Raw genomic sequence first — 27,231 nt, 5'->3', positions numbered from 1 at the left:
CAGTTCCAAATTCTACCTTTCTGTAATAGAGAAATGCTGTGTCTTTCTCTCAGCCCCTCAGGGGATCTGAGGCTGGATTATCTGATACCTTGCTTCTTTTCACTCTTTCTGACAGCTTTCTCCTCAGCAAATTTAAAGCTCATGGGAAATGTTTTTGCTCAAAAGGAGGGAAAATAGAAACTCTGGAAAGATTTGATGCAAATGTTTCCCTGACTGAGCCATGGAGTTCAGAGAACATTTTCCCTGCCCAGCTTCAGGGTTTCACTGGCTTTAAGAAGGGCCCTTGTGATCTCATGGGACCCCAGGCCAGGCAAGGGTGGGCTTTATAGTCCCCTTTCCTCGGTCCTTACCCCTTCATTCCTTTCTCCGATCCGGGCAGTAACCCTGCTGAGACTTGAGTATATTACTTTTCTTCTGCTCAGGGAATTAAACAAAAGACTCAAAACTCACATTCTTTACTTCTGTTTGTTCTTGGCCTGCACTGGGATTGCCGGGGCAGCAGGACCTTGATTATGCAGCTCATCCTACATGGAGCCCTGAGTCTTTAATGCAGATGGAGCCAGGCTGGGAAAAGAAGCAGGTAAAAGCTGCTCAGTCTTGCAGGCAGAGGCTGAAATTCATGCTCTTGCCCCTAGCACTGCTGTCTCTGGCCTTGCTTCAGATGCCCTTGTCCTGCTCCTCTGCTCCTGGGCTTTCCTGGCCTGGCCCAGTTACCCCATTCTCTTCCACACTTCTTGGGCATCTTTGGAAACACTTCTTCCCCTTGGCCCTAGATAAAGTGTACAAGTCTGTTCTGACTTCCACCCAAGCTCACACGTGTCCTGTTTCTTTTACAATTTCAATGGCTCCTCGTGGCCACCTGTTTAGCAGACATTTCTAACCTTCCTCAAGGCCACCAACCCTTGTGAAAGAAGCACAGATATAATTTCCCAGCTGCCAAGCCATTCTCCAATAGACAAAGTTGTTGAAACCTCACTTACGGTGAATCTCCACAGCCCTCCAAGGTCGTCGCTCCTCTCAAAGCAGGTGGGCTCCAGTCCTTCTTCCAGACAGCACTTGATGGAGGCCAGGCCGCTGACCCCAGCTCCCACAATGGCAACTCGCTTGGCCATGTTCTCCTGCATGGGAAAAATGAAGCAGGCTTTTTATTCATACGCTCCACCCATCCTTGGCTGCTGTAACAAGCCAGGAAAAATAATTTGGAGGATTAGGCGATTTGCTCAGTTTGAATCTTCTGTAGCGGATCTCTGGTGTGTGAATGTGAGAAGGGAAGTGTTCAGGTCACAGGTAAACCCTGTGCTTGGTATGTTCCCACCCCTCATGCAGCACTGGTGCCAAATGTTAGTACAGTTGTCAAGGCTGTAGCTTGCTGGCAGAGCTGCTGGAATTGGACTTTTTACTGGACAGAGTCTTGCACTTCAGACGGTGCTGCTATCTCTAGTTTCCATTCTGCAGCCCTAGAACTGCACAGATCAGCAGACTAGGAAAAGGTCACCTTGTCAGACACATTCTCTTTATCACATACAAAACTGAAGCTCAGATTGGTGTGGCGACCTGACACAACACCACACAGCAGCTGGTGGGGTGGAGTTGGGACCAGGAGCCACCACACCTGTGGTACCACAGGTACTACTACAGCATTGCCCTGTGTGATCCTGCCCCGGCACAATGCCACAGCCCCAGCTGTGCTGTTGGTATGTCCCTTTCACAGGTCACCAGTGATGGTCACCAGTGGGAGAGAGAGAGGGTGGCTGCCAGGGAGGGTTTGTGGTAGAAGGGTAGGCATGCAAAGCCATCCCTCCCCTCTCAATTGAATACTGACTCACCTCCAGGGCACATGGCACAGTCACTACTGGGATGGGCCAGAGAACCTTCTGGCACCAGGCCATGTGTTAATAACACATGTATAAGAACACTGAGAGGCAATAGAGTGCATTGATTAAGCAACCAGGCTCTGGATCCAGGCTGCCTGAGATAAAGCCCAGCTCTGTCAGTTACTACGGTGTAATCTCGGACAGATTAACCCTTCTGTACTTCACAAATATAAAGAAAACAATAGTAGCTTCCTTGAAGTGTTTTGTGAGAATCAAGTGAGTTAATAATGTAAAGTGTCTCAGAATAGCTCCTGGCACATAGTAAGTGCTCAGTAGCTGTAAGTTATTGAAACTTTAAAAGCATTTCCAAGAACTGGTTTCATCTGCCTTTCACATCAATGATCCTCTGTTCTTTTAATTCCTATAGCATTTCTGGTCAGTAGCACACACATTTAACACTAAATAATATGATGTTAGCTTTTCCCCCCAATATATTTTTGTGACACTTTTATCTCCCTAAGTTTCTTAAGTGCAGTGCCCCCAAAGACATATTTTTTCTAAAAATTTGCTATTTTTTATTTCACAGGTGAAATCTCTTCTGAAATCTGGATATGCATCTTTTGTTTTTTTTTGCCTTAGGAACCTGAGAGAAGCAGCTTAACTATGGAGACTAAAATATCCAATATTTTAGTCCTAACTATAGAGACTAAAATACTCAATAATTTTTAAAATGAAATAAAAAGGTCCTCTTTTTTCAAGCAACATGTAAAAGTGTTGTAGGGCTGCTTGCTTCCCATAGCAACCAGATATAATTTACTGGAGAAGAACTAGTAGATTCCTTTGAGGGGAAGTCATGTTTTAGGCCCTGATAGACACTATAAAATCAAAAACCTTGTATAATTTCTCCCTCTCTGGGCCCAAAAGGAGTAAGGTGACCTCACATTCAGAGAGGCAGTTGAAGTATGGGTATTGGGGGTGGACACATGTGTTTCAGAATCCTGCTCTATCATGAGTCAACTTGGTGACATAGGAAAATGACTTATCCCCTTTGAGCCTTAGTTTACTCCTTCGCAAGATGGATAGAATGCTACTCTTTTTTTTTTTTTTTTTTTTGAGATGGAGTCTTGCACTGTTGCCCAGGCTGGAGTGCAGTGACGCTATCTCGGCTCACTGCAAGCTCCGCCTCCTGGGTTCAGGCCATTCTCCTGCCTCAGCCTCCTGAGTAGCTGGGATTACGGGCGCCCGCCACCATGCCCAGCTAATTTTTTTTTATTTTTAGTAGAGACGGGGTTTCACCGTGTTAACCAGGATGGTCTTAATCTCCTGACCTCACGATCTGCCTGCCTCTGCCTCCCAAACTGCTGGGATTACAGGATTGAGCCACTGTGCCCGGCTGAATGCTACTCATTTTTGTACGACATAGTAGCCATTTGATAAAAAATATCCACTTTTATGAGAAAAACAATTCCAGGAAAAAGGAAAGGGTATTGCCTATATACATATGATATTGGCAGTTGTGCACAGAAGCATACTGGCTCTATAAAGACAGCAGGTCTGACCATAGCACGACATTAGTGCCCACAGCAGGACAGCAGGAAACAAAGCAGGTTCTTTGTGTTAGGGGAGGATGAGGAGCCATTTCTTTTTTTTTATTAGAGACGGAGTCTCGCTCTGTCACCCAGGCTGGAGTGCAGTGGCCAGATCTCAGCTCACTGCAAGCTCCGCCTCCCGGGTTCACGCCATTCTCCTGCCTCAGCCTCCCGAGTAGCTGGGACCACAGGCGCCGCCACCTCACCCGGCTAGTTTTTTGTAGTTTTTAGCAGAGACGAGGTTTCACCGTGTTAGCCAGGATGGTCTCGATCTCCTGACTTCGTGATCCGCCCGTCTTGGCCTCCCAAAGTGCTGGGATTACAGGCTTGAGCCACCGCGCCCGGCCGAGGAGCCATTTCTATGAGCCGGGTTGAGAAGAAGGGTGAGGCAATTTTCCTATCTCCCTTGAAACTAGAGAGGAGGCCGGTAGAGGGGGGTGTTTTTTCCCTGGAGAAAGGCTAGTAGTGTTTATCCTGCAAGGATGTCCAGAAGGATGTCCCAGACAGAAGGAATGGGCTCCTGGTGTGGGAAGGACCACTGTTATATATTTCCTTGCCTGGGATGTAGCTTCAGGTGCACACTGCTGACTGAAAGCACCTGGCTCCTTTAGTAAGAAGGGACTAGCTACTCCAAGTGCCTGGAGAAGAGGGAAATCCAGCTGGAGACCTGGATCTGCTGTGAGCTAACTGTGGAGACCTTGAGCAGGGGACTGAACTGCCTTGGGCTCACTTTGCAAAAGAGAATCTAAGTAATCTCTTAATCTAAGCACCTGACTCAGTAATGTAAACTTTTGCCTTCAAACATTTGAAGGATCAACGTGGAGAGAAAGATTAGAATTATGGCCAGTGGTGGAAGTGAAAAGGCACATTTTTGCGTATAGCCCCTTCCAGTGTTTCAAGCTCTAAAATTGGCTTTATTCAAGCAGCGTCTAGATGACACATATTTGGAGGTATTATAAGCAGATTAACAGATCATATAGAGGGTGGAATCAAATGCCCTATAAGATTCTATCAACTCAGATCTGTGATTCATTCTCTGATGAGTTCAGGCATCAAACACTCAGTGGCTTCTATATTGCTAAGCCCAGGGCTGCATATTGGGATTGCAAATGAAGAAAAAGGCATGATGCTTTCTCGAGAGCAGCAATCAGTCTGATCAGGAAGTCAGACATGAAAATAAATAATTACAAGAGTCTGTGTAAGATGCTAAGACAGAAATATGTCTTATGTACAAATTGTAATAAGAGCACGAAGAAAGAGGTGCCAGTTCTGACGATGAGTTAGTAGGGAAACAACACAGAGAAGTACTGTTTGCTCCAGATTTTGAAGGATGAATAGACTTCAGTGGGCAGAGGAGGGAAGAAAGTGGCCTTTAGAGTTAGGGAGCACTGACACGAGGGCTGGAGGTGGTCACGGAGGCGCGTGAGGCTGCTTGACCCCACAGTGAGCTTGCCTTACTCTTGACTCCTAGACCAACCGCAGTGTATCATTCACAAGACATTGTTGATGAACCGATCATGTCTATGAGTTTTCTGTTTATATAAGGCATATGTTTTCCCAAAGTAGGCATTTTCTTTGGCTCATCTCTTATTTTCTTGTAGTTCCTAGCAACACACTTGGTCTATAATAGCTGTTAGTAGGCATTTTCTTTGTCTCGTCTCTTATTTTCTTATAGCTCCTAGCAACACATTTGGTCTATAATAGCTGTTAGTAGGCATTTTCTTTGTCTCGTCTCTTATTTTCTTATAGCTCCTAGCAACACACTTGGTCTATAATAGCTGTTAGTAGGCATTTTCTTTGTCTCGTCTCTTATTTTCTTATAGCTCCTAGCAACACACTTGGTCTATAATAGCTGTTGTGTAACTATTTGGCAGTGGGTTGATTTTGTGATGGGTAAAATGAATTCATTCATCATCTTATATCCATTTCAATTTAAAAATTAACTCAGGCCAGGGTTGGTAGCTCATGCCTGTATCCTAGCACTTTGGGAGGCTGAGGTGGACAGATCACTTGAAGTATTCGAAACCAGCTGGCCAACATGGTGAAACCCCGTCTCTACTAAAAATACAAAACAATTAGCTGGGCGTGGTGGTGTGCACCTGTATTCCCAGCTACTTGGGAGGCTGAGGCAGGGGAATTGCTTGAACCTGGGAAGTGGAAGTTGCAGTGAGCTGAGATTGTGTCACTGCACTCCAGCCTGGGTGACAGAGCAAGACTCCATTTAAAAAAAAAAGTTTGGCTCAAGCCTGTAATCCCAGCACTTTGGGAGGCCGAGGTGGGTGGATCACGAGGTCAGGAGATCGAGACCATCCTGGCTAATACGGTGAAACCCCGTCTCTACTAAAAAAATACAAAAAACTAGCCGGGCGAGGTGGCGGGCATCTGTAGTCCCGGCTACTCGGGAGGCTGAGGCAGGAGAATGGCGTGAACCCGGGAGGCGGAGCTTGCAGTGAGCTGAGATCTGGCCACTGCACTCCAGCCTGGGTGGCAGAGCGAGACTCCGTCTCAAAAAAAAAAAAAAAAAGTTAACTCAGTAAAAATTTGCTATAAGCTAATATCCTAGGTCAAACATTCCTTCCTCAAAATTATCTTTTATTGGCTAGTCCAAAGGTAGTGAGCTATCTCAATTGATTGTTCACAGTCAGTGACGGAGTTACATATTTAACTCCTTGTTCTGCTTTTTCCCCCCTTCTCGCTACTGTACTTGACTAGTCTGAAAAAACACACAACTTTGTGTTAAACATCCAATAAACAGAAGCCTTCTCCCTAGGCCACCACCATACCTTAGCTGGACCAGATGTAGTCAGAATTATCTGAGCAGTAAATCTCCCTGGGGCTTTTCCTTATTATTATTATTATTAGGATGGAGTTTCGCTCTTGTTGCCCAGGCTGGATTGCAATGGCATGAACTTGGCTCACTGCAACCTCCGCCTCCCAGGTTCAAACGATTCTCCTGCCTCAGCCTCCCGAGTAGCTGGGATTACAGGTGTACACCACCACGCCTGGCTACTTTTGTATTTTTAGTAGAAACGGGCTTCTCCATGTTGGTCAGGTTGGTCTGGAACTCCTGACCTCAGGTGATCCACCCACCTCAGTCTCCCTTATTGATTTTTAAGGAGATGAGATCTCACTATGTTGCCCAGGCTAGTTTTGAACGTCTGGGCTTACGTGATCCTCCTGCCTCTGCATCCTAAAGTATCTGACACAACAGCCATGGGCCACCATGCCTGGCAGTCTTTTGAGTTTTTCATGGGACAGGTAGAGGGTTTAATTTGATATTTTTGTGGTTATCTACCTTGAAAATTTCGGGTTTATTTTTGAAGACAAAGTCACAGTATATCTGGAATCAGAGCCATGGGGTAAACTAGAAATGTGTATTTAATGATTGTATTTTAGAAAGTGAAGGAAATGAGTAGGGAAATATAAGAATGACAATAAGAGAAAGAAAGAGAGGAAAAGAAAAAAGGACACAAAGTCTGTTTCAAAGTCACCCTGAAAGGTATTTTGTTTTTTCTTTACGCTTTCAGTTCAGATCTGCTTGGTGTATCACCATGTTCCCATCTGAGTTGTTGTCAAACGTGAGAAAAGCCAGTATGAGAGCACATGAATGTGGAGGCACACAGTATCAATATCAGCCTCACTCTCAGATCAAAATTCATGCTTCCAACCACTCCTTCAAGTATTGACAGTCACATGAAATCAAACCGATTTCTTATTTTTTATTTGAAAGACGGAGATTCATTTAGATCAACAAACTCATATTCCTGAAGCCCCAGACTGTGGTAGGCAGACCTCTGTCTTCCATGCCCTCGCCCCCACCCCTTAACCACAGTGAGAGGAATGGAAGATGAGAAAACGCGAGGGCCTCTGCCAGAAAAGGCTGCCCCAGATGTGTGGTGAGCACAGTGCAGCTGTGGCTGTGGTGGCAGCTGCCACAGGCCCCTCCCTGTAAGTTAAGTCCCTGCAGCCACAGCGATGGGAGAAACATACTTGTAGAAGCAAGGCCAGTTCAGCATCAGAAGGCAGAGGCAGCGTTACGGACTCCCAGCCATGGAATGGATGGAGGGCACAGGGCTCAGGGACAGAACAGGCCAGCGGGAAAGAGGAGAGGCATGGCGGGAGGCTGAGGATCCTACATTTTGGTCCCAGGGAAAGAGACGAGGCCAGTTGGTCCAGTTTTGATGGGTATGGGGAAGGGACTGTATTAGTAAGCACAGGGGGAGAGGCTGCCAATAGGCACTCCAGATGTGACAGGATAGGCTGAATCCCCACCCTGGCAGAAGGGAGCTTGACAGCTCTGGGGCTCTCTGGGAATGTCACTGCTAAAATGGATATATATATATATAATATATATATATATATATATATTAACCATTCATGGGAGGGCAGGGGCAGGGCCTGGGGTGGGATCAGAGGATCTGGCATCACATCCTATAGCTGGTCATGCCTACCTGAGAGGCCTGGAGGAAACCAAAGTGGTTTAAAATATTTAAGTGTGCTTCTTTAGAAAAAATTTTGTCTCCTCACACCACTTTTTATTTAAACTAAAAATAATTTCTTGTTAGTGACTGCTTTGCATTTAGAGTGATTGATAACACTTTATAGGGATTTTGTTAGGGTGAAAAGTGCACTGACATGCCACTGCTGTTACTGGAGTGTGATTTCCCGTGCAAATGCAAAAACAACATTTAAAATGTGATTGCTCCTTATGTGGATATGCGGCAGCACTCCTCTGGAGGGGGTACCAGCTGTAGGGAGTCTGTCCCTTGCAGACCCCTGAGTCGCGAGGGATGAATAAAGTACACTGACACACAGATATTCTGCTCTGCCAGTCCAGCTGAGGGTCTGAGCCACTTACAGGCTTGCTGCTGAGCCTTGTAAACAGCTGCACCTCGCAGGAAGCCTGTAAGCAGCTGGGACACTCAGAATGTCTGTGTGTCAGTGTACTTTATTCATCGGTCACAGGGCCAGGGGTCTGCAAGGGACAGACACCCCACAGCTGGTGCCCCTCGAGAGGAGTGCTGCCCCAGCTGGTGACACATGTGAGGCGCTGTGTGAGGAACTGTGCGAGGAACGCTGTGAAGGAAACGCAAGGGACCGCCCGAAAACGAAGGTGGAAAAAGGAACCCCCGCGGTCAAGTCAGTGAGTAATCAGTAAGTCATTACTGCGGCAGCGCCCCTCACACGGGGCTCCAACTGCGGCAGCACTCCTTTCCAGGGCTCACCAGGTGCGGGGAGTCTGTCCCTTGCAGACCCCTGACCCCGCCACGTATGAATAAAGTACACTGACACACATGTATTCTGCTCTGCCAGTCCGGCTGAGGGTCGGAGGCACTTACAGGCTCCCTGCTGAGTCCTGTAAACAGTTGTGACTTGACCCTGATCAGCTAGTCAGACTCACATTTATTCAGTAAGATTAATAGAAGCTTGAGTCAACACTATTAGAGGGTAGTTGACATTATGGACTTCCCGAGTAAAAAGCACTTAAGCACCTGCGGTACATCAAAGGTTAGTTTTAAGATCATATGAGTAAACAAACTAGCTAGGTAAACTACTCTGCCTTCCTTTGCTACTACTTTAATTTGTTTAACTAAAGGTAAAGATCAGGTTGCCTTCAACCATATCTATTATTGAAGTTATGCAAATTTATTGGCCTTCCAAGAAGATTTGTGTCTATCTCTATAATAATTACCTTTAATATTTTTCCCATCCCAACATGGATATTTAATAAAAATTTGGCCATTCCTTTGTTGGAAGTTTTAAAATAAATTTATTATTATTTTAATGAGAAAAGCTTCAGTAAAGCTGACTAAATATAAAAGAAATAAGTAATAAAAATAAGAAAATAGGACTAAATTAGGAAGGTAGATGTCAATGGGTGAAAATTGAATTAGAAAAGAAGTAAAATAACTTAAGCAACATAAAATTATTAAATGAGTTGGGAAATCACTATTGGTTGTATAAAAGTGACTGATTTTTAACTACAGGGTTAGAAACTAATATGCCTTTTTTTTGGTGAATTTTATACTGCTTCTTCTACTTTAAAGTTGTAAAATACAAATATGTAATTTACAGAAGTCAGATTGAGTGTCCGCTTTGGTTTAGCAGGACAATAGATCATGAGGGGTCTGAACATGAAGTAAGGCCTGCCTTGCCCAAACTGCAGAGGTACCGTGAGTTATTTTAAAATTTTGAAGAAGCACAGTGATTCTTGATGTCAGTCGAACACTGTGCTAAGTATTAGCCAAAAGTAGTTAACAGTTTTAATATTTTATAAGACTGTGTTCCATTTGGTGACATCATATCTTTGCAAAGCTGGGTGTTTGGCAATTGCTATGACAAAAAGCAAGTATTGCATGAAAACCGAGGTGGAACAGAAGTGAAGGGATCATGTCTGATCTGATTCCAAGGTTTGAGAAGTTGTGCAGAGCTCAGCAGGTACATAAACCCTATTATTAAGTAATTGTGATTAAGAATGAAATAAAAATATTTTTCTTTTAGTTTGTATATTACTTGTTCAAACAACTACAAAGTTGTTAGAACATAAATAATTATTAAGTTTTTGTCTGCTTAATAAGAGGAACTATAATCTGGGGGCACCATGAAGAACTCGCATACCAAGGGTTCCTTGAACCTAGCAAGTTGAAAACTCCTGGGCAAGAGTCTTACTTTCTGAGTTTATTTTATTGACCTGGAGATCTTATTTGCTAGTGCCAAGAAAATGCATATGATACTATATTTGAACCTTGCACTGTATCAATTAGCCAATGTTTAACTGTTTCCAGTGTGACTCACCTATGCATTTACTAGGAAGCCATTGGCACTGTCAGATTTGTATCCAGCCCTCTCTTTATGCATTCCCCATCTTCTCCTCCTTCCTTTCTTTCTTTCTCTCTCTCTCTCTCTTTCTCTCTCTCTCACACACACACACACGCACACACCCACCCACCCCTACACCTTAGTGCATGAAAATACTTCAGAATACTGGTTGGCACAGACTGCACAATGATACCCTATTCCTCAAATGGGTTGTGACATTTCAGGAGTAATCAGAGATTCAGCTGGATGGCAGTTGGGGTGGGTGAAGGTACCTACTTAGTCCCTGGGAACAAAGGAGAACAGCTAGTAAGACTTGGGTCCGAGGAGGGCCATACTCTGGGATTTCTGTCTGCTAGCAGCAGCTCCTCATTTACTCAAATGTTCCTAACCACAACAAGCAAATAACAAAAGTTCTCCCAGGCTTTAGGTCCTCTGTGCCAGTTACAAGGCCATAGCAGGTTCCCTAGGATGCAGGGGAAACTCTTAAGAAATAACCAAGGACTCAGTTTCTCCATCTGCAAAACAGATAGCATAGACCTGGATATCTAAAAATGATTTTCAAACCCTTGATGTTTATAATCTTGTGAATTTAGCTGGAGCGGGATTAGTAAAAAAGATCTGCCAATCACATGGAAATCAATAAATTTTGACCTAATGCACAGAATGAAGCATGAAACACTTTTAACAACAGAAAAAGATGACATGACAGAACAGATTAATCAAATTCTAAAGGGGCTTGCCTTTTGCTTCCCACTTGTGCCAAATGCCAACATTTGGTAGTCACCCTTCAAAAGCTATGATCTCATACAATATTAGAAGCCGCTGATGGAAGCACTAAAAAAATGACTTTTCCTCTTGCATTAGAAATCCAAGTTTTTCCCATTTGATTCAACCACTTAATAATCTACCCAGCAGTATACTTACGTGTGTACATGGAAGACATAGATAAGTATACTGCTGGGTAGATTATTAATTGGTTGGATCAATGATATTGTTCCATTATAAGTATCCAAACATTTACTACTCCTTACTACTCCTATACTTTGGACCAAGGAGTAGCCAGGGTTGGCCAGAGAAAGCTGCTTTCTGATAAGGTGGTTCTTCCCTGGAGCACAACAACAAAACAGGAAAAATCCAGGTCCCACCTTCCTCATCCAAAGAAATCCGAGATTATATCTAGTTACTTACTTTATGTACTTGTAATTTCTGGTGCCAGTGGCTCTGCCACAGAGGACTCTGGTATTAGCAGAAATCAAAATGAATCAGCATGAGCAGTGCTGGCTTGGGAGTCCACAGCACAGTGGATGAACCTGGTCTAAGAGATAAGGAATGTTAAATTTGAAACCCAAAGTTAGCTGTTGTTTATATTTTAACTTGTTGATTAACGTAACAGTGAAATGCTAGGAGAAACACTGTCTGGTGGTATGTACTTTAGACTCACTCTTCTGCCTACAGACTGTAAACTAAGTTAGGGAGTTACACCAGCATCCTCACTTGTTCATCAATTTTATTCTCTAAGGGGATGAGAATAAAATAAGACAACCATGTTAACAGTTGCTACACCACAGATTCACTTTTAAGGACTTTGATCCATTTCACCCTTAGAGACAATTATTATTTTTAAAAAATCATATATTACTCACATTAGTAAACTCAATTTGTAAAAATTACTGTGTTCACCAGCTATTATTATCAGAGTCACGTTGGAAAAATTGTATAACTTTTCTCAGCTTTAGTTTCCTCAATTTAAAATAGGCATAATCAAGTGACTGCCAGGGGCTGGGGAAAGAAGGGAATGGGGAAGGATTGCTAATGGGTATGGAGTTTTCTTTTGGGTGTGATGAAAGTGTTTTGAAACTGGATAGAGGTGGTGGTTACAAGCATTGTGAATGTACTAAATGCAGCTGAATCCTATACTTTGAAATGGTTAATGACAGATTGTTGGAAAATGGTGGATAGGAGGCAGGACTAATTTGCAGCTTCTACACAGAGAGAACAGCATGTGGAGACTCATAGAGTGAAATTTTTCTCCAAGAAGTACTGCATGAACATACCAAGAAAACCAAAAGAATTCACAGAACCTTTGAAAGAGGTGGCTTGCTGCTGCAAACTCCATGAGACAACTGAAAAACTGTGAGTGCCCAAACACACATCCCTGCTAAAAATCCAGATCACAGGAGAAGGATTTAACCTTACCTAGAGCTGAAATGAATTTAGAGAGCAAAACAAAATATAAAAGTAGAAGCAGTGAGAAGAGCCCTGTAGGTACTCTTGGTGCCCAGGGAAGTCATTTCTGACTTTATCTCACAGGGGTCCTTGGGGAGAGCTGCCAGTGGAGTTGGGGAAGGACCACAGGGAGAAGGAAACTTCCAGCTGAACTTTGTAATAGTTTTGACCATTAGCCTGAGAAACATGAATACTTATCCAGGAGAGCTTAGGGCAATCTTGCATTCTCCCTATACTACTGCAGCTGATGCTTTCTTGAAAATGAGGAATTGGAGTCATTATACAAAAAAGATACTTGTACATGCTTGTTTATAGCAGCACAATTTGCAATTGCAAAAATATGAAACCAGCCCAAATGCCCATCAATCAATGAGTGGATAAATAATTTGTGGCTTATATATATACCGTGGAATACTACTCAGCCATAAAAAGAGATGAAATAAAGACATTCACAGCAACCTGGATGGAGTTGCAGAACATTATCCTAAGTGAAGTAACTTGGGAGTGGAAAACTGAACATTCTATATTCTCACTCATAAGTTGGAGCTAGGCTATGAGAGTACAAAGGCATAAAAATGATACAATGGACTTTGGGGACTTGGCGGGAAGGGTTGGAGTGGGGGGTGATGAATTGAAGACTACACATTGGATATAGTGTACACTGCTCAGATGATGGGTGCACCAAAACCTCACAAATCACCATTAAGAACTTATCCAGGTAACAAAACACCACCAACTCTCCCAAAAGCTATTGAAATAAATAAAATAAAATAAAAAATTCTAAAAAGTAAATAAAACAGACATAATAACATCTGCATCAGATAGTTGTGGTGGGGATTAGACGAGATAATCTATGTCAAGAGATTTGTGTATACATAGTAAATACTATGTATGATTGTAATTATGATGACGATGATGATGATGCTGTCATTGCTGGACCAGATAAGGTGTTTTTATTGCTGGTTCATAACCTTGCGATGACTCCCACAGGTGCTGACAATAAACTCCATGAGAGGTGGGTGAACTGAAGCAGAGAGAAATTTCTGAAAGAATATGTCTTTTCCCTTGATTTTCAACGTGGTATAACACTTTGACCTAGAGGTCCTGTGTATCACTGAGTATGTTGCTTGCTTATTGGGCTCACCTTTTGCCTTATTTCTGGCTTCTTAAGTATTTGGCACAGAGACAGTATTGTTAGCTCTGCGAAATTCAGCTGCTTTGCTGCAGCTATGAAAATAATAATATTTGGATGATTTCAACCTTAATTATACCCAGAAAGTAAGCCTTTAAGATGACTGTTAGTTCAAGTGTGTTTTTAAAAATCAGAAGATGTTTGATTTGTAATTTACCTTGTTGTGCAGCCTATACCCATCAAGGTATTGGGATTTGCTACACTAATGGTGGGACTTAACTTGTCCCTAGGCCTTACCAGGCATGCCGCTAGCATAAGGAGAATCATAGGACATTAAAGTGTTGGTTGAGAATAACATGATGATTTTATTATATCATCTCATTTTCCATAATCAGCAAGAGATCTGTAGTAATTAAAAATGAGAAGACTGGCCTTTGGTGGCACCTTCAGTTTCTGCTATTTTTAGGGATTTTTGTTAGTCAGTTGTACTCTAGGCCATGGGATAAGGAAAGATATCTAGTCCCCTTATTTGAGTGGACCTAGACCCTAAGAAGCCAGATTGGTAGACAGTAATGTTCTTTAGGAAATATTCTGGACTTCCTACCTTCAGGGAAGATGGTAGGCTTGTTCTTCTTGGCCCTCTAGCGGTTGGTTGGGAGGAATGTGACTAGTTCTGGTCAAATAACTGTGAGCTAGAGTAAGGTGTCCTTTCTGGGCTAGAGCACTTAATTGCCAGTAAGATTTCATAGAACTTTCTTTTCCTTCAGTGTGGTAATCAGCAACTTTCAAGATAGCTCTTCTATTAGTCCGAATACCTGGTGATTGTGATGAGCAGAGTCTACGCTAATGGACACATACACGAAATAATCTCTGTTTTATTTCAAGGTACTGAGGTTTGGGGATTGGTTGTTAATGCATTATACCAAGCCTCTATTGACCAATGCACTAGAGGGATGTTTCTTGGCTCCTTCATTGTATTTCTCAATCATCTTCTTTTTTTAAAAAATGTATTTTTTTATTTCAATAGGTTTTTAGGGAGCAGGTGGTGTTTAGTTACAAGAATAAGTTCTTTAGTGGTGATTTGTGAGATTTTGGTGCACTCATCACCCAAGCTGTGTACACTCTACCCAATGTGTAGTCTTTTATGCCTCACCTCCCTCCTGCCCTTTCCCCTAAGACTCCAAAGTCCATTGTATCATTCTAGAATAATGCTCTCCAATTCCATCCAGGTTGCTGCAAATGCCATTATTTTGTTCCTTTTTATGGCTGAGTAGTGTTCCGTGGTATATATATACCACAAATTATTTATCCACTCATTGATTGATGGGCATTTGGGCTGGTTCTATATTTTTGCAATTGAAAATTGTGGTGCTGTAAACATGCTTGTGCAAGTATCTTTCTTGTGTGATGACTTCTTTTCCTCTGGCTAGATATCCAGTAGTGGGATTGCTGAACCAAATGGTAGAACTATTTTCAATTCTTTAAGGAATCTCCATACTGTTTTCCATAGTGGTTGTAGTATAGTTTAAATTTGCACCAGCAGTGTAAAAGTGTTCCCTTTTCACCACATCCATGCCAATATCTATAATTTTATATTTTAAAAATTATGGATATTCTTGCAGGAGTAAGGTGGTATTGCATTTCCCTGATCATTAGTGATGTTGAACATTTTTCCATATGCTTGTTGGCCATTTGTATATCTTCTTTTGAGAATTGTCTATTCATGTCTTTAGCCCAGTTTTTGATGAGATTGTTTTTTTGTTGTTGTTGTTGCTGATTTGTAGAGTTCCTTGTAGATTCTGGATATTAGTCCTTTATTGTGCGTATAGATTGCAAAGATTTTCTCCCACTCAGCGGGTTGTCTGTTAACTCTGCTAATTATTTCATTTGCTGTGCAGAAGCTTTTTAATTTAATTAAGTCCTATCTATTTATCTTTGTTTTTGTTGCATTTGCTTTTGGGTTCTTGGTCATGAAGTCTTTGTTTAAGTCAATGTCTAGAAGAGATTTTCTGATGTTATCATCAAGTATTTTTAAGGTTTCAGGTGCTAGATTTGTCTTTCATTCATCTTGAGTTGTCAACCATCTTCTTCAGTCTCACTTCCCTTATTCTCTTTCACTTCTATGATTCACATTTAGAGCCATAGAATTTTAGAGCTGAAAAAGATCTTAGAATTTACTTAGTCTGAAAATTGGACCATCCCATGCAATATTTTTTTCTCTCTGCAAAATCAAAGTTAAGACAAACACAATTCCTTAACTCATAACTGCCTGCTCCACTCAAAGCATCAAAGTTCCCCTACCTACACAGGGCTTCTCCACAGATGCCTGTCACTCTAAGGTGTGAGTGTGTTTGTTTTTTAATGCCACACATTAAAGAAAGTAATTCCCTCTGTTCCTTACACCTTGAGGTTATTATTTTTCTTTTTCTGAGAACACACCTTCAGAATGAAACCAGTGAAAGTGGAGTTGGAGGGAGAAACACACCTATATAAGGCCAATTATTATGCTTGAAAGGAGTTTTCTAGTGCCAGTAGTGGTGATTCAGTGACTCACATATCTACCACCTGAGGACTGGAGGAAATAGCAGCCACTTTTATGTTTTTCTTTTTTAGAATTTCTTTAAACATCTTTATAGCTTGATAAACATTTGTGACAAAGCCTGCAACTGTAAGTTAGAAACTACCATATCTATCATATCACTTAGAATTCTATCTTGAGTTTGCCTAAGGGGTTTGTATTTAATACAGAAGATATTACATGGTATCATATATATATTTTATTTTTTCTAAAAAAAAGGATACATGTGCAGAATGTGCAGGTTCGTTACATAGGTATACATGTGCCATGGTGGTTTGCTGCATCAATTGACTCATCATCTAAGTTCCCTCCCCTAACTCCTCACCCCCAACAGGCCCTGGTGTGTGTTGCTCCTCTCTCTGTGTCCATGGTTTCTTATTTTTCAACTCCCACTTATGAGACAGAACAAATGGTATTTGGTTTTCTGTTCCTGTGTTAGTTTGCTGAGGATGGTGGCTTTCAGCATCATCCATGTCCCTGCAAACGATATGATCTTATTCCTTTTTATGACTGCATAGTATCCCATGGTGTATACATGCCACATTTACATTCCGACCAACAATATAAAAGCATTCCTGTTTCTCCACAGCCTCGCCAGTACGTATTATTTCTTGATTTTTTAATAAATGCCATTCTGACTAGTGTGAGATGGTATCTCATTGTAGTTTTGATTTGTACTTCTCTAATGATCAGTGATGTGGAGATTATTTTCATGCTTGTGGCTCCATAAATGTCTTCTTTTGAGAAATGTCTGTTCATATCCTTTGCCCACTTTTTGATGGAATTGTTTGTTTTTCTCTTGTAAGTTTGTTTAAGTTTCTTGTAGATTCTGGATATTAGATCTTTGTCAGATGGGTAGATTGCAGAAATTTTCTCCCATTCTGTAGGTTGCCTGTTCACGCTGATAATAGTTTCTTTTGTTGTGCAGAAGCTCTTTAGTTTAATTAGATCCCATTTGTCAATTTTGGCTTTTGCTGCAACTGCTTTTGGTGTTTTTGTCATGAAGTCTTTGCCCATGCCTATGTCCTGTATGGTACTGCCTAGGTTTTCTTCTAGGATTTTTGCGGTTTGTGGTTTTACGTTTGAGTCTTTAATCCAACTTGAGTTAATTTTTGTATAAGGCATAAGAAGGGGTCCAGTTTCTGTTTTCTGCATATGGCTAGCCAGTTTTCCCAGCACCGTTTACTGAATAGGAGATCCTTTCCCCATTGCTTGTTGTTGGCAGGTTTGTTGAAGGTAAGATGGTTGTAGATGTGTGGTGTTATTTCTGAGGTCTCTGTTCTGCTCCATTGATCTATATATCTGTTTTGGTACCAATACCATGTTGTTTTGGTTACGTAGCCTTGCAGTATAGTTTGAGGTCAGGTAGTGTTTCCTCCAGCTTTGTTGTTTTTGCTTAGGATTGTCTTGGCTATACCAGGTCTTTGATTCCATATAAAATTTAAAATAGTTATTTTGATTCTGTAAAGAATATCAATGGTAGTTTGATGGGAATAGCACTCAATCTGTAAATTACTTTGGGTGGTGTGGCCATTTTCACGATAGTGATTCCTCCTATCCATGAGGATGGAATGCTTTTCCATTTGTTTGTGTCCTCTCTTATTTCCTTGAGTAGTAGTTTGTAGTTCTCCTTGAAGAGGACTTTTACATCCCTTGTTAGCTGTATTCCTAGGTATTTTATTCTCTTTGTAGCAATTGGGAATGGGAGTTCATTCATGATTTGGCTCCCTGATTGTCTATTGTTGGTGTAAAGGCATGCTTGATATTTTTGCACATTGATTTTGTATCCTGACACTGCTGAAGTTGCTTATCAGTTTAAAGAGTTTTTGGGCTGAGATGATGAGTTTTCTAAATGTACAATTATGCCATCTACAAACAGAGACAATTTGACTTCCTCTCTCCCTATTCAAATGTGCTCTATTTCTTTCTCTTGCCTGATTGCCCTGGCCAGAACTTCCAATACTCAGTTGAGTAGGAGTGGTGAGAGAGGGCACTCTTGTCTTGTACTAGTTTTCAAAGGGAAAGGTTCCATCTTTTACCCATTCAATATGATATTGACTGTGGGTTTGTCATAAATAGCTCTTATTATTTTGAAATATGTTCCATCAATACCTCATTTATTGAGAGTTTTAGCTTGAAGAGATGTTGAATTTTATCAAAGGCTTTTTCTGCATCTATTGAGATAATCATATGGTTTTGTCTTTGATTCTGTTTATGTGATGGATCACCTTTATTGATTTGCATATGTTGAACCAGCACTGCATCCCAGGGATGAAGCCAGCTTGATCATGGTGGATAAGTTTTTTGATGTGTTGTTGGATTCAGCTTGCCAGTATTTTATTGAAGATTTTGCATCGATGTTCATCAAGGATATTGGCCTGAAGTTTTCTTTTTTTGTTGTGTCTCTAACAGGTTTTAGTATCAGGATGATGCTGACCTCAAAATATGGGTTAGGGAAGAGTCCTTCCTTTTCAATTGTTTTGAATAGTTTCAGAAGGAATGGTACCAGCTCCTCTTTGTATTTCTGGTAGAATTCAGCTGTGGATCTATTCGGTCCTGGGCTTTTTTTGGTTAGAAGCTATTAATTACTGCCTCAATTTCAGAACTTGTTACTAGACTATTCAAGGATTCAACTTCTTCCTGGTTTATTCTTAGGAGGGTGTATGTGTCCAGGAATTTATCAATTTCTTCTAGATTTTCTAATGTTTTTGTGTAGAGGTGTTTGTAGTATTCTCTAATGGTAGTTTGTGTTTCTGTGGGGTCAGTGGTGATATCCCCTTTATCATTTTTTTATTGTGTCTATTTGATTTTCCTCTCTTTTCTTCTTTATTAGTCTAGCTAGCAGTCTATCTACTTTGTTAATGTTTTCAAAAAACTAGTTCTTGAATTCATTGATTTTTTTTAAGGATTGTGTGTGTGTGTGTGTGTGTGTGTGTATCTGCATCTCCTTCAGTTCTTCTCTGATCTTAGTTATTTCTTGTATTCTGCTAGCTTTTGAATTAGTTTGTTCTTGCCTTTCTAGCTCTTCTAATTGTGATATTAGCGTGTTGATTTGAGATCTTTCAACTTTCTGATGTGGGCATTTTAGTGCTATAAATTCTCCTCTTAATACTGCTTTAGCTGTGTTCCAGAGATTCTGATACGTTTTCTCTTTGAGCTCATTGGTTTTAAATAACTTCTTGATTTCTGCCTTAATTTCATTATCTACCCAGGAGTCATTCAGGAGCGCATTGTTGAATTTCCATGTAATTGTGTAGTTCAGTGAGTTTCTTAATTCTGAGTTCTAATTTGATTGCACTTTGGTTTGAGAGACTGTTATGATTTCAAATCTTTTGCATTTGCTGAGGGGTGTTTTACTTCCAATTATGTGGTCTATTTTAGAATAATTGCCATGTGGCACTGAGAAGAATGTATATTCTGTTGATTTGGGGTAGAGAGTTCTTTAGACGTCTACTAGGTCCACTTGATCCAGAGCTGAGTTTAAGTCCTGGATATCCTTGCTAATTTTCTGTCTTGTTGGTCTGTCTAATACTGACAGTAGGGTGTTAAACTCTCCCACTATTATTGTATGGGAGTCTAAGTCTGTTTGTAGGTCTTTAAGAACTTGTTTTATGAATCTGGGTGCTCCTGTATTGGGTGCATATATATTTAGAATAGTTAGATTTCTTGTTGAATTTTTCTCTTTACCATTATGTAATTCCTTTCTTTATCTTTTTTTATCTTTATTGGTTTAAAGTCTGTTTTGTTAGAGACTAGGATTGCAATCCCTGCTTTTTTTCACTTTTCATTTGCTTGGTAAATTTTCCCTGATCCCTTTATATTGAGCCTGTGTATGTCTTTGCATGTGAGATGGGTCTCCTGAATATAGTACACAAATGGGTCTTGACTCTTTATCCAATTTGCCACTCTGTGTCTTTCAACTGGGGCATTTAGCCCATTTACATTTAAGGCTAGTATTGTTATATGTGAATTTGATCCTGTCATTATGCTGCTATTTGGTTATTTTGCACACTAATTGATGCAGTCTCTTCATAGTGTCATTGGTCTTTATATTTTGGTTTGTTTTTGCATTGGCTGGTACTGGTTTCTCCTTTCCATATTTAGTGCTTCTTTCAGGTACTCTTGCAGGGGAGCCCTGGTGGTAACAAAATCCCTCAGCATTTGTTTGTCTGGAAAGGATTTTATTTCTCCTTTGCTTATGAAGCTTAGTTTGGCTGGATATGAAATTCTTGGTTGCAAATTCGTTTCTTTAAGAATGTTAAATATTGGCCCCCAATCTCCTTTGGCTTGTAGAGTTTCTGCTAAGAGGTCCACTGTTAGTCTGATGGGATTCTCTTTGTAGGTGATCTGGCCTTTCTCTCTTGTTGCCCTTAACAGTTTTTCCTCCATTCTGACCTTGGAGAATCTGATGATTATGTGTCTTGGGGTTGGTCTTCTCGTGGAGTATCTTTGTGGTGTTCTCTGTATTTCCTGAATTTGCATGTTGTCCTGTCTTGCTAGGTTGGGTAAGTTCTCTGGGATAATATCCTGAAGTGTCTTTTCCAGCTTATTTTCATTCTCCTCGTCTCCCTCTGGTCCTTCAGTAAATCATAGGTTTGCTCTTTTTATGAAGACCCATTTTTTTGAGGCTTTGTTTATTCATTTTCATTCTTTTTCTCTGGACTTTTCTGCATGCCTTATTTCAGCAAGGCGGTCTTCAAACTCTGATGTCCTTTCTTCTGCTTCATCGATGCGGCTATTGATACCTGTGTATGCTTCATGAAGTTATCATCCTATGTTTTTCAGCTCCATCAGATGGTTCCTGTTCCTCTCTAAACTGGTTATTCTAGTTAGCAATTCCTCTAATGTTTTATGAAGGTTCTTAGTTTCTTTGCATTGGGTTAGAACATGCTCCTTTAGTTCAGTGTGGTTTTTTATTACCCATCTTCTGAAGCCTAATTCTGTCAATTCATCCATCTTATCTTCTGTCCGGTTCTGTGCCCTTGATGGAGAGACTTTGTGATTATTTGGAGGAGAAGAGGCACTCTGGCCTTTTGGGTTTTCAGCATATTTTTGTTGATTATTTCTCATATTTGTGCATTTGTCTAGTTTTGGTCTTTGAGGCCACTGACCCTTGAATGGGGTTTTTGTGGGGGCTTTTTGTTGTTGTTGTTGATTCTGTTGTTGTGGCTTTCTGCTTGTTTGTTTTTCTTTCAGTGGTCAGGTCTCTCTTCTGTAGGTCTGCTGCAGTTTGCTGGGGGTTCACTTCAGGTCGCTGATTCGCTTCTGTGCCTGGAGATGTCACTCAGGGAGGCTGGAAAACAGCAAATATGGGTGCCTGCTCCTTCATCTGGGACCTCTGACCTCTAGGGGAATCAACCTGATGCCAATAGGATTGCTTTTGTATAGGGTGTCTGACAATTGCTGTTGGAGAGTCTCACTCGTGTGGGTGGCATGGAGAACAGGATCCCTTTAATGAAGCATTTTGTCTCTTGGTGGAGGGGGCTGTGCCTCACTGGGGGAAACCCACTAGTCTGGACTGCGTGGATTCCTCAGAACTACCAGGAAGAAAGGCTAAGTCTTCTGGTCTGCAGAAACTGTGGCCCTATCTCCCCCTGGTGGCTAAGGCCCAGGGGAATCTGCATTCTGTCCCTGAGCCTCTGGCTGGAGTTGTTGGGGTTCCTGCAAGGAAGCCCCACCGATTGAAGAAGGATGGGTCAGGGTCAGGCCTGAAGAGGCACTCTGGCTGCAGACTGCCACAGCTGATGTGTTGGGCTGTGGGGGCCAAGTCTTGGGACCAAGCTGTCCAGCCTCCCTGGCTCCAGCAGGGGAAAAGCACAGCCTGGAGCTATAGAGATGGGTGCTGCCCTTCCCCCACCCAGGGAGCTCAGTGTGTTAGGCAGTTGTGAGTCCCAGTGCTGGCTGCTGCCCCTCCCACAGGAGCTCAAATGGTTTAGACAGCAGGCAGCTGCAGCCATGATGCTGATTGCCCCTCCCTCTGGGAGCTTGGTAGGCTTAAGCAGATTCCAGCTGCAAGGCTGTTAACAGTCTGCATGTTCTGGGGTTGGGATGCTAGACCCAGGTAATGTGGGTTCATAAGTGAAATTTTTTGATCCTTGGGTTGCACAGTTCCGTGGGAAAAGCACAGTTTCCCCAGCTGGGTAGCACACTCACTGCCCCCCTTGGCTGGGCAGAGGGGGCTCCCTGACCCCAAGTGGCTCTCAGGTGGGCCACCACACCACACTGTTCTTCCTTCTCTCAGTGGGTCAAACCAGCATCCTAATCAGTTCTGGTGAGAGAAGCTGGATACCTTGGTTGCCAGTGAAGGATTCACATGCTTATTATGGGTTTTTCGATGGTAGCCTTCGAATGCCACAGTTTCTAGTTGTCCATCTTGGCCCCGTCCCCTTGGTATATTTAAAATAGTATAGTAGAGTGGAGTGAAGCAGACAGGATACTAGTGAGGAATCAAAGTTCCTTAACATCCTTATATGTAGAGGGGGTTAATCATTTTTGCTTTGCCTAACCCATATTGTCATGGTGGGGATCAGGTAGGATAAAATTTATAGAAGTTCTTTGTAAATAGTTGCAGAACTCAATTAACTAAAGCTCAAAAGTTTGCATTTATCTTTTTCTTGTGCATTTTTGTATTCCCAGACATAGCACAGTGCCTGACATGTAGTAGATGCTTCATACATGTTTAATAAATGAATAAACTGCAAGCCATATGTCCTTGATTGAAGAGGATATCTAGGTCTTTCTATGATACTATGAGTCTTGTAAAAGTAAGAACTCCAAGCTGGTCTCTTATATGATACAGAATTTTTATCAACTTTTCTAAGGCTTAGGCAACCTTAGGACTTTTTTTGAGATTCATGTAACTTGGACGGCAGCTGGGATCTCCCAGAAATTTACATGCTGTAAATTTCACAGCTCTCCCCATGACTTCTGCTTACTACTTCATGGCTTTCTCCATGTCTGCATTGGCCTCAGATTGTGCTGTTATTGTTTTGCCTCATACCAATCTATGTATAGAGCTTAGCTCCTTTTCAATTCCACAAAAAGTCCACCTCCACTGCATTTTTTTTTTATGTTTAGTAACTTCACTGAATATTCAAAGGGCCACAGGGAGATGTCACATTGAACCTACACAGCATTCTGTTATCCCACTCTCTCTATTCTTTCCTTTTGTTCTTAATTTCTTTCCTTCATTCCTCTTCTAAATTACTTGAACATTCTTTCTGTTATCCTGAGGAATGCAGTTCTGCCCCAAACAAGGTCCTTCAAAGTATCTACTTTTTTCTTCAGGCACTTACGAGGATATTTTTACTGAACAAATGCAGTTCCCTTTTTTATACAGATGCCTGAATACCTAAATCATTACAATATTTATTAATGTGGACACAAACAAATTAAAACCATTCTTTGAGGGGGAAACAGGGTCTCACTCTCTTGTCCAGGCTGGAGTGCAGTGGAGCAAGCATGGCTTACTACAGCCTTGGCCTTCCTGGGCTCAGGTGATCCTCTTACCTCAGCCTTATAACTAGCTGTGACTACAGTCATGCACCACCACACCCATCTTAAAATCATTTCTGAAATTTACTTGACAATTTGTAGTTCATCAGCTTTTCAATATTGCTGAGGATCACTTGTAATTTTTGTATATAAAGAGGGAACAAAACGTTAACATAATATTTCATCTGGGATATAAGACACACACTGAAGAATGCAGAGATAAAACATGATTTAAAAAAACAGTTTAACCATCCTATATGACAGCATTTAGCACAGGGCTGAGAGTCAGACAGTCATGGCAGTAAAACCCATCTGGGCCCACTTGTAAGTCATATAACTTGGGAAAGTTGTTTACTCTGTGTATTAGTTCATTTTTACACTGCTATAAAGATACTACCTGAGACTGGGTAATGTATAAAGGTTTAATTAACTCACAGTTCCACATGGCTGGGGAAACCTCAGGAAACCTACAATCCAGGCAGAGGGTGAAGGGGAAGCAAGGCACATCTTACATGGTAGCAGGATACATGGTGGCAGGAAAGAGAGATAATGGGGGAACCAGCCCCCAGTATTTCAATGTAGGTTCTTTTCTATTTTCCCTAAGTGTTGGCAGGTCTGAGAAATAAAGAGAAAGAGTACAAAGAGAGAAATTTACAGCTGGGCCTCTGGGGGGTGACATCACATGTTGGCAGATTCCATGATGCCCACCTGAGCTGCAAAACCAGCAAGTTTTTATTAGGAATTTCAAAAGGGGAGGGGTGTATGAATAGGGAGTGGGTCACAGAGATCACATGCTTCATAGGGCAATAAAAGATCACAAGGCAAATGGCAGAGCAAGATCATAAGGCCAGGACAAAATTAGAATTACTGATGAGGTTCCATGTCCCACTGGGCACGCATTGTCATCGATAAGCATAGTAACAGGAAACAGGGTTTGAGAGCAGACAACCGGTCTGACTAGAATTCGTCAGGCTGGAATTTCCTAATCCTAGCAAGCCTGAGGGCACTGCAGGAGACCGGCATATTTCATCCCTTATCTTCAACTGCATAAGACAGACACTCCCAGAGCGGCCATTTTAGAGACCTCCCCCTGGGAATGCATTCCTTTCCCAGGGTTATTCCTTGCTGGGAAAAGAATTAAGTGATATTTCTCCTGTTCACTTTCTGTAAGAAGAGAAATATGACACTGTTCTTCTCGGCTCTGCAGGCAATCAGACCTTATGGTTATCTCCCTTGTTCCCTGAAAATCGCTGTTGTCTTGTTCTTTTTTAGGATGCTCAGATTTCATATTGTTCAAGCACACATGTTTTACAAACAATTTGTACAGTTAACACAATCATCACAGGGTTCTGAGGCGACATACATCCTCAGTTTACAAAGATGACAGGATTAAGGGATTAAAGTGAAGACAGGCATAGGAAACTATAAGAGTATTTATTGGGGAAGTGATCAATGTCCATGAAATCGTCACAATTTATGTTCTTCTGCCATGGCTTCAGCCGGTCCCTCCATTTGGGGTGCCTGACTTCCCACAACAGAGAGAGAAGGGGGAAGCACCAGACACTTATGAAACAACAAGATCTTGTGAGAACTTGCTCACTCTCGCAAAAATAGCATCAGGGAACCATCCCCATGATCCAATCACCTCCCATCAGGTGCCTCCCTCAACATGTGGAGATTACAATTTGGATTACAATTCGATATGAGATTTGGGTGAGGATACAGCCAAACCACACCACTCTGAGTCTCTGAGTTTCCTGATACATAAAAGAGGTTATCAGAATTAAATATAATTAAATAAAATTGAATTGTTTATAATGTATAGTGGCTTTTAATATTTTATCCAGGTTACTTAGGTTGCTAAAACTTGAAATAAATCAACATCAAGAGAAACCGATGTTCTTTAATAATCAATTAGTCTATTAGCCAGCAGCTCAAATTGTAGGGATGTCTAACAATAAAACTCTTTTTACTAGTTATAATTAAAATCCTTCTCCCAGAATATGTGGAGCATACAGATGGAAACCTAGGTATTAAAGCACAAGTTTTAGATATACAGCTGTCATCTACATGATTTGAGTAGCCAGTTCTTACAATGGTTTGTTTGGACTGGTAGTAGAAGCAGCAATAGACAATATTCAGAAGACTTGACTGGTCATGTAATCCTGGGCAGTGTCTAGATTTCTCTGAGCCTCTGTTTTCTTTTCTAAGAGCATTCTGTTCATTCCCTTCTACACCTAAAATGATCCAGTGACTTATAGTAATGATTTGGTGGCAAAGTATAATTGTTATTACTGTATTGTTAAAATTAATAAATTATTAATCTAATAAGTTAATTTAATCAATAAATTTAATTAGTTAATTAAATTGGCCTAAAGATGCCTCTGTAGGAAGGTATATTCTAACTTAAAATGTAAACAAACTATGACCTAACTTGAGAGTGCATTTTTGTAATTGAGTTTTGCCCAATTATAGTAGCTGAGCTTTCAGCCAATCACAGGTGAAAACTTCTCAGACATGTCCAAATAAGGCAAATGCTGTGCTGTGACCAATCAGGTTCTTTCTGTATATAACTTCCTTTTTCTGTCTATAAACACTGCCTGCTGATCTTGCTGGGTGAAGTATTCTGGACCTTTATTGGTTCAGGGAGCTCCCTGATTAATACTTTTTTTCTTTGTTAAAATAAACTCTGCTAAATTTAATTTGTCTACAGCTTTTCTTTGAACAATTGGTGTCAGAAGTTGGATTTGGAGCAGACCTTCAGGGACCCCCAGGAGCACTGAGTGACAAAGTAAAAATACTCACCATGGCTCATTGTGCCCATTGATCTCTTGTAACAACTGGAGTCGTGGGTGAATTCTGTCCTGAATTTGAGCTCCGTGGAGTTGTGTTATAAACTCTCCAACTTTATTTGAGCATTTTTTAGTTGACTAGGTCTAGGATCAAATTGGACTTAATAATTAACTAGATTGGATCTAGTTAGAAGCCTTAAGTAGGTACCTTTCAAATAAAAAAGGAGTCTGGGACTCTAGGATTCTGACACTCCACTTTCTGCAACACTGGCTACTTTTATGTATACAGATTCTGGGCCCAGAACCTGTATATTTTGGGGAAAATGGGTTAACTTTACTAGTGACTACAGTGGGGATCTTTTAACCTAGATAAAATTGTTTACTTGCAAAGTGCATTAGAAAACAAATGCAAAAAGCCAAAAAAAAAAAAAAAAAAAGAATGCCTTCTGTAAGTGGTACAAAAAGGCATCTGAAAGATTAAATGGATCAAAGATTCTCTCTTTAAAATGTTCCTTACAGAAGGCAAATGAAAAACATCTTAAAAGTATTTTTCATAAATATTAGTCAAAAACTTTAGCCATTGGGCAAAAAATCCTAGTTTTAATGACCAGAAAATGTTTGGATTCAGATGTTCTTTTAAAAAAATTGTGTAATTTAAAAAACTCGTTTGTAGAGATAGGGTCTGGCCATGTTGCCGGACTGGTTTTGAACTCCTGGTCTCAAGTGATCCTCCCTCCTCAACCTCTCAAAGTGCTGGGATTACATGCATGAACCACTGTTCCAAGCC

At 41.2% G+C, this 27,231-nt stretch overlaps 1 protein-coding gene across 3 annotated transcripts in view; it reads right to left on the bottom strand.

Annotated features, from left to right (window-relative positions):
- The window catches only part of FMO1 (flavin containing dimethylaniline monoxygenase 1), a 38,649-nt gene extending 27,087 nt beyond the window's left edge, over window positions 1–11,562 (bottom strand). The window contains exons 1-2 of one of the 3 annotated variants that reach the window (XM_033197609.1): window positions 11,411–11,562; window positions 981–1,118 (exon numbers count right to left, since the gene is read on the bottom strand). In XM_033197609.1, coding sequence (XP_033053500.1) covers window positions 981–1,112 — 132 coding nt within the window. In that variant the 5' untranslated portion in view covers window positions 1,113–1,118; window positions 11,411–11,562. Of the gene's footprint in view, window positions 1–980; window positions 1,125–11,410 lie in introns of those variants that run through there. The other 2 variants (XM_033197610.1, XM_033197608.1) reach the window with 2 other exon arrangements.
- Between the last annotated feature and the right edge of the window lie 15,669 nt (window positions 11,563–27,231).

The sequence above is a fragment of the Trachypithecus francoisi genome, unplaced genomic scaffold (assembly GCF_009764315.1).
Source record: "Trachypithecus francoisi isolate TF-2019V2 unplaced genomic scaffold, Tfra_2.0 Lachesis_group5, whole genome shotgun sequence".
In the NCBI taxonomy this organism is placed as follows: Eukaryota; Metazoa; Chordata; class Mammalia; order Primates; family Cercopithecidae; genus Trachypithecus; species Trachypithecus francoisi.
Note: the sequence above shows the minus strand (reverse complement) of the source record. Positions and strands in the feature narration are given on the sequence as shown.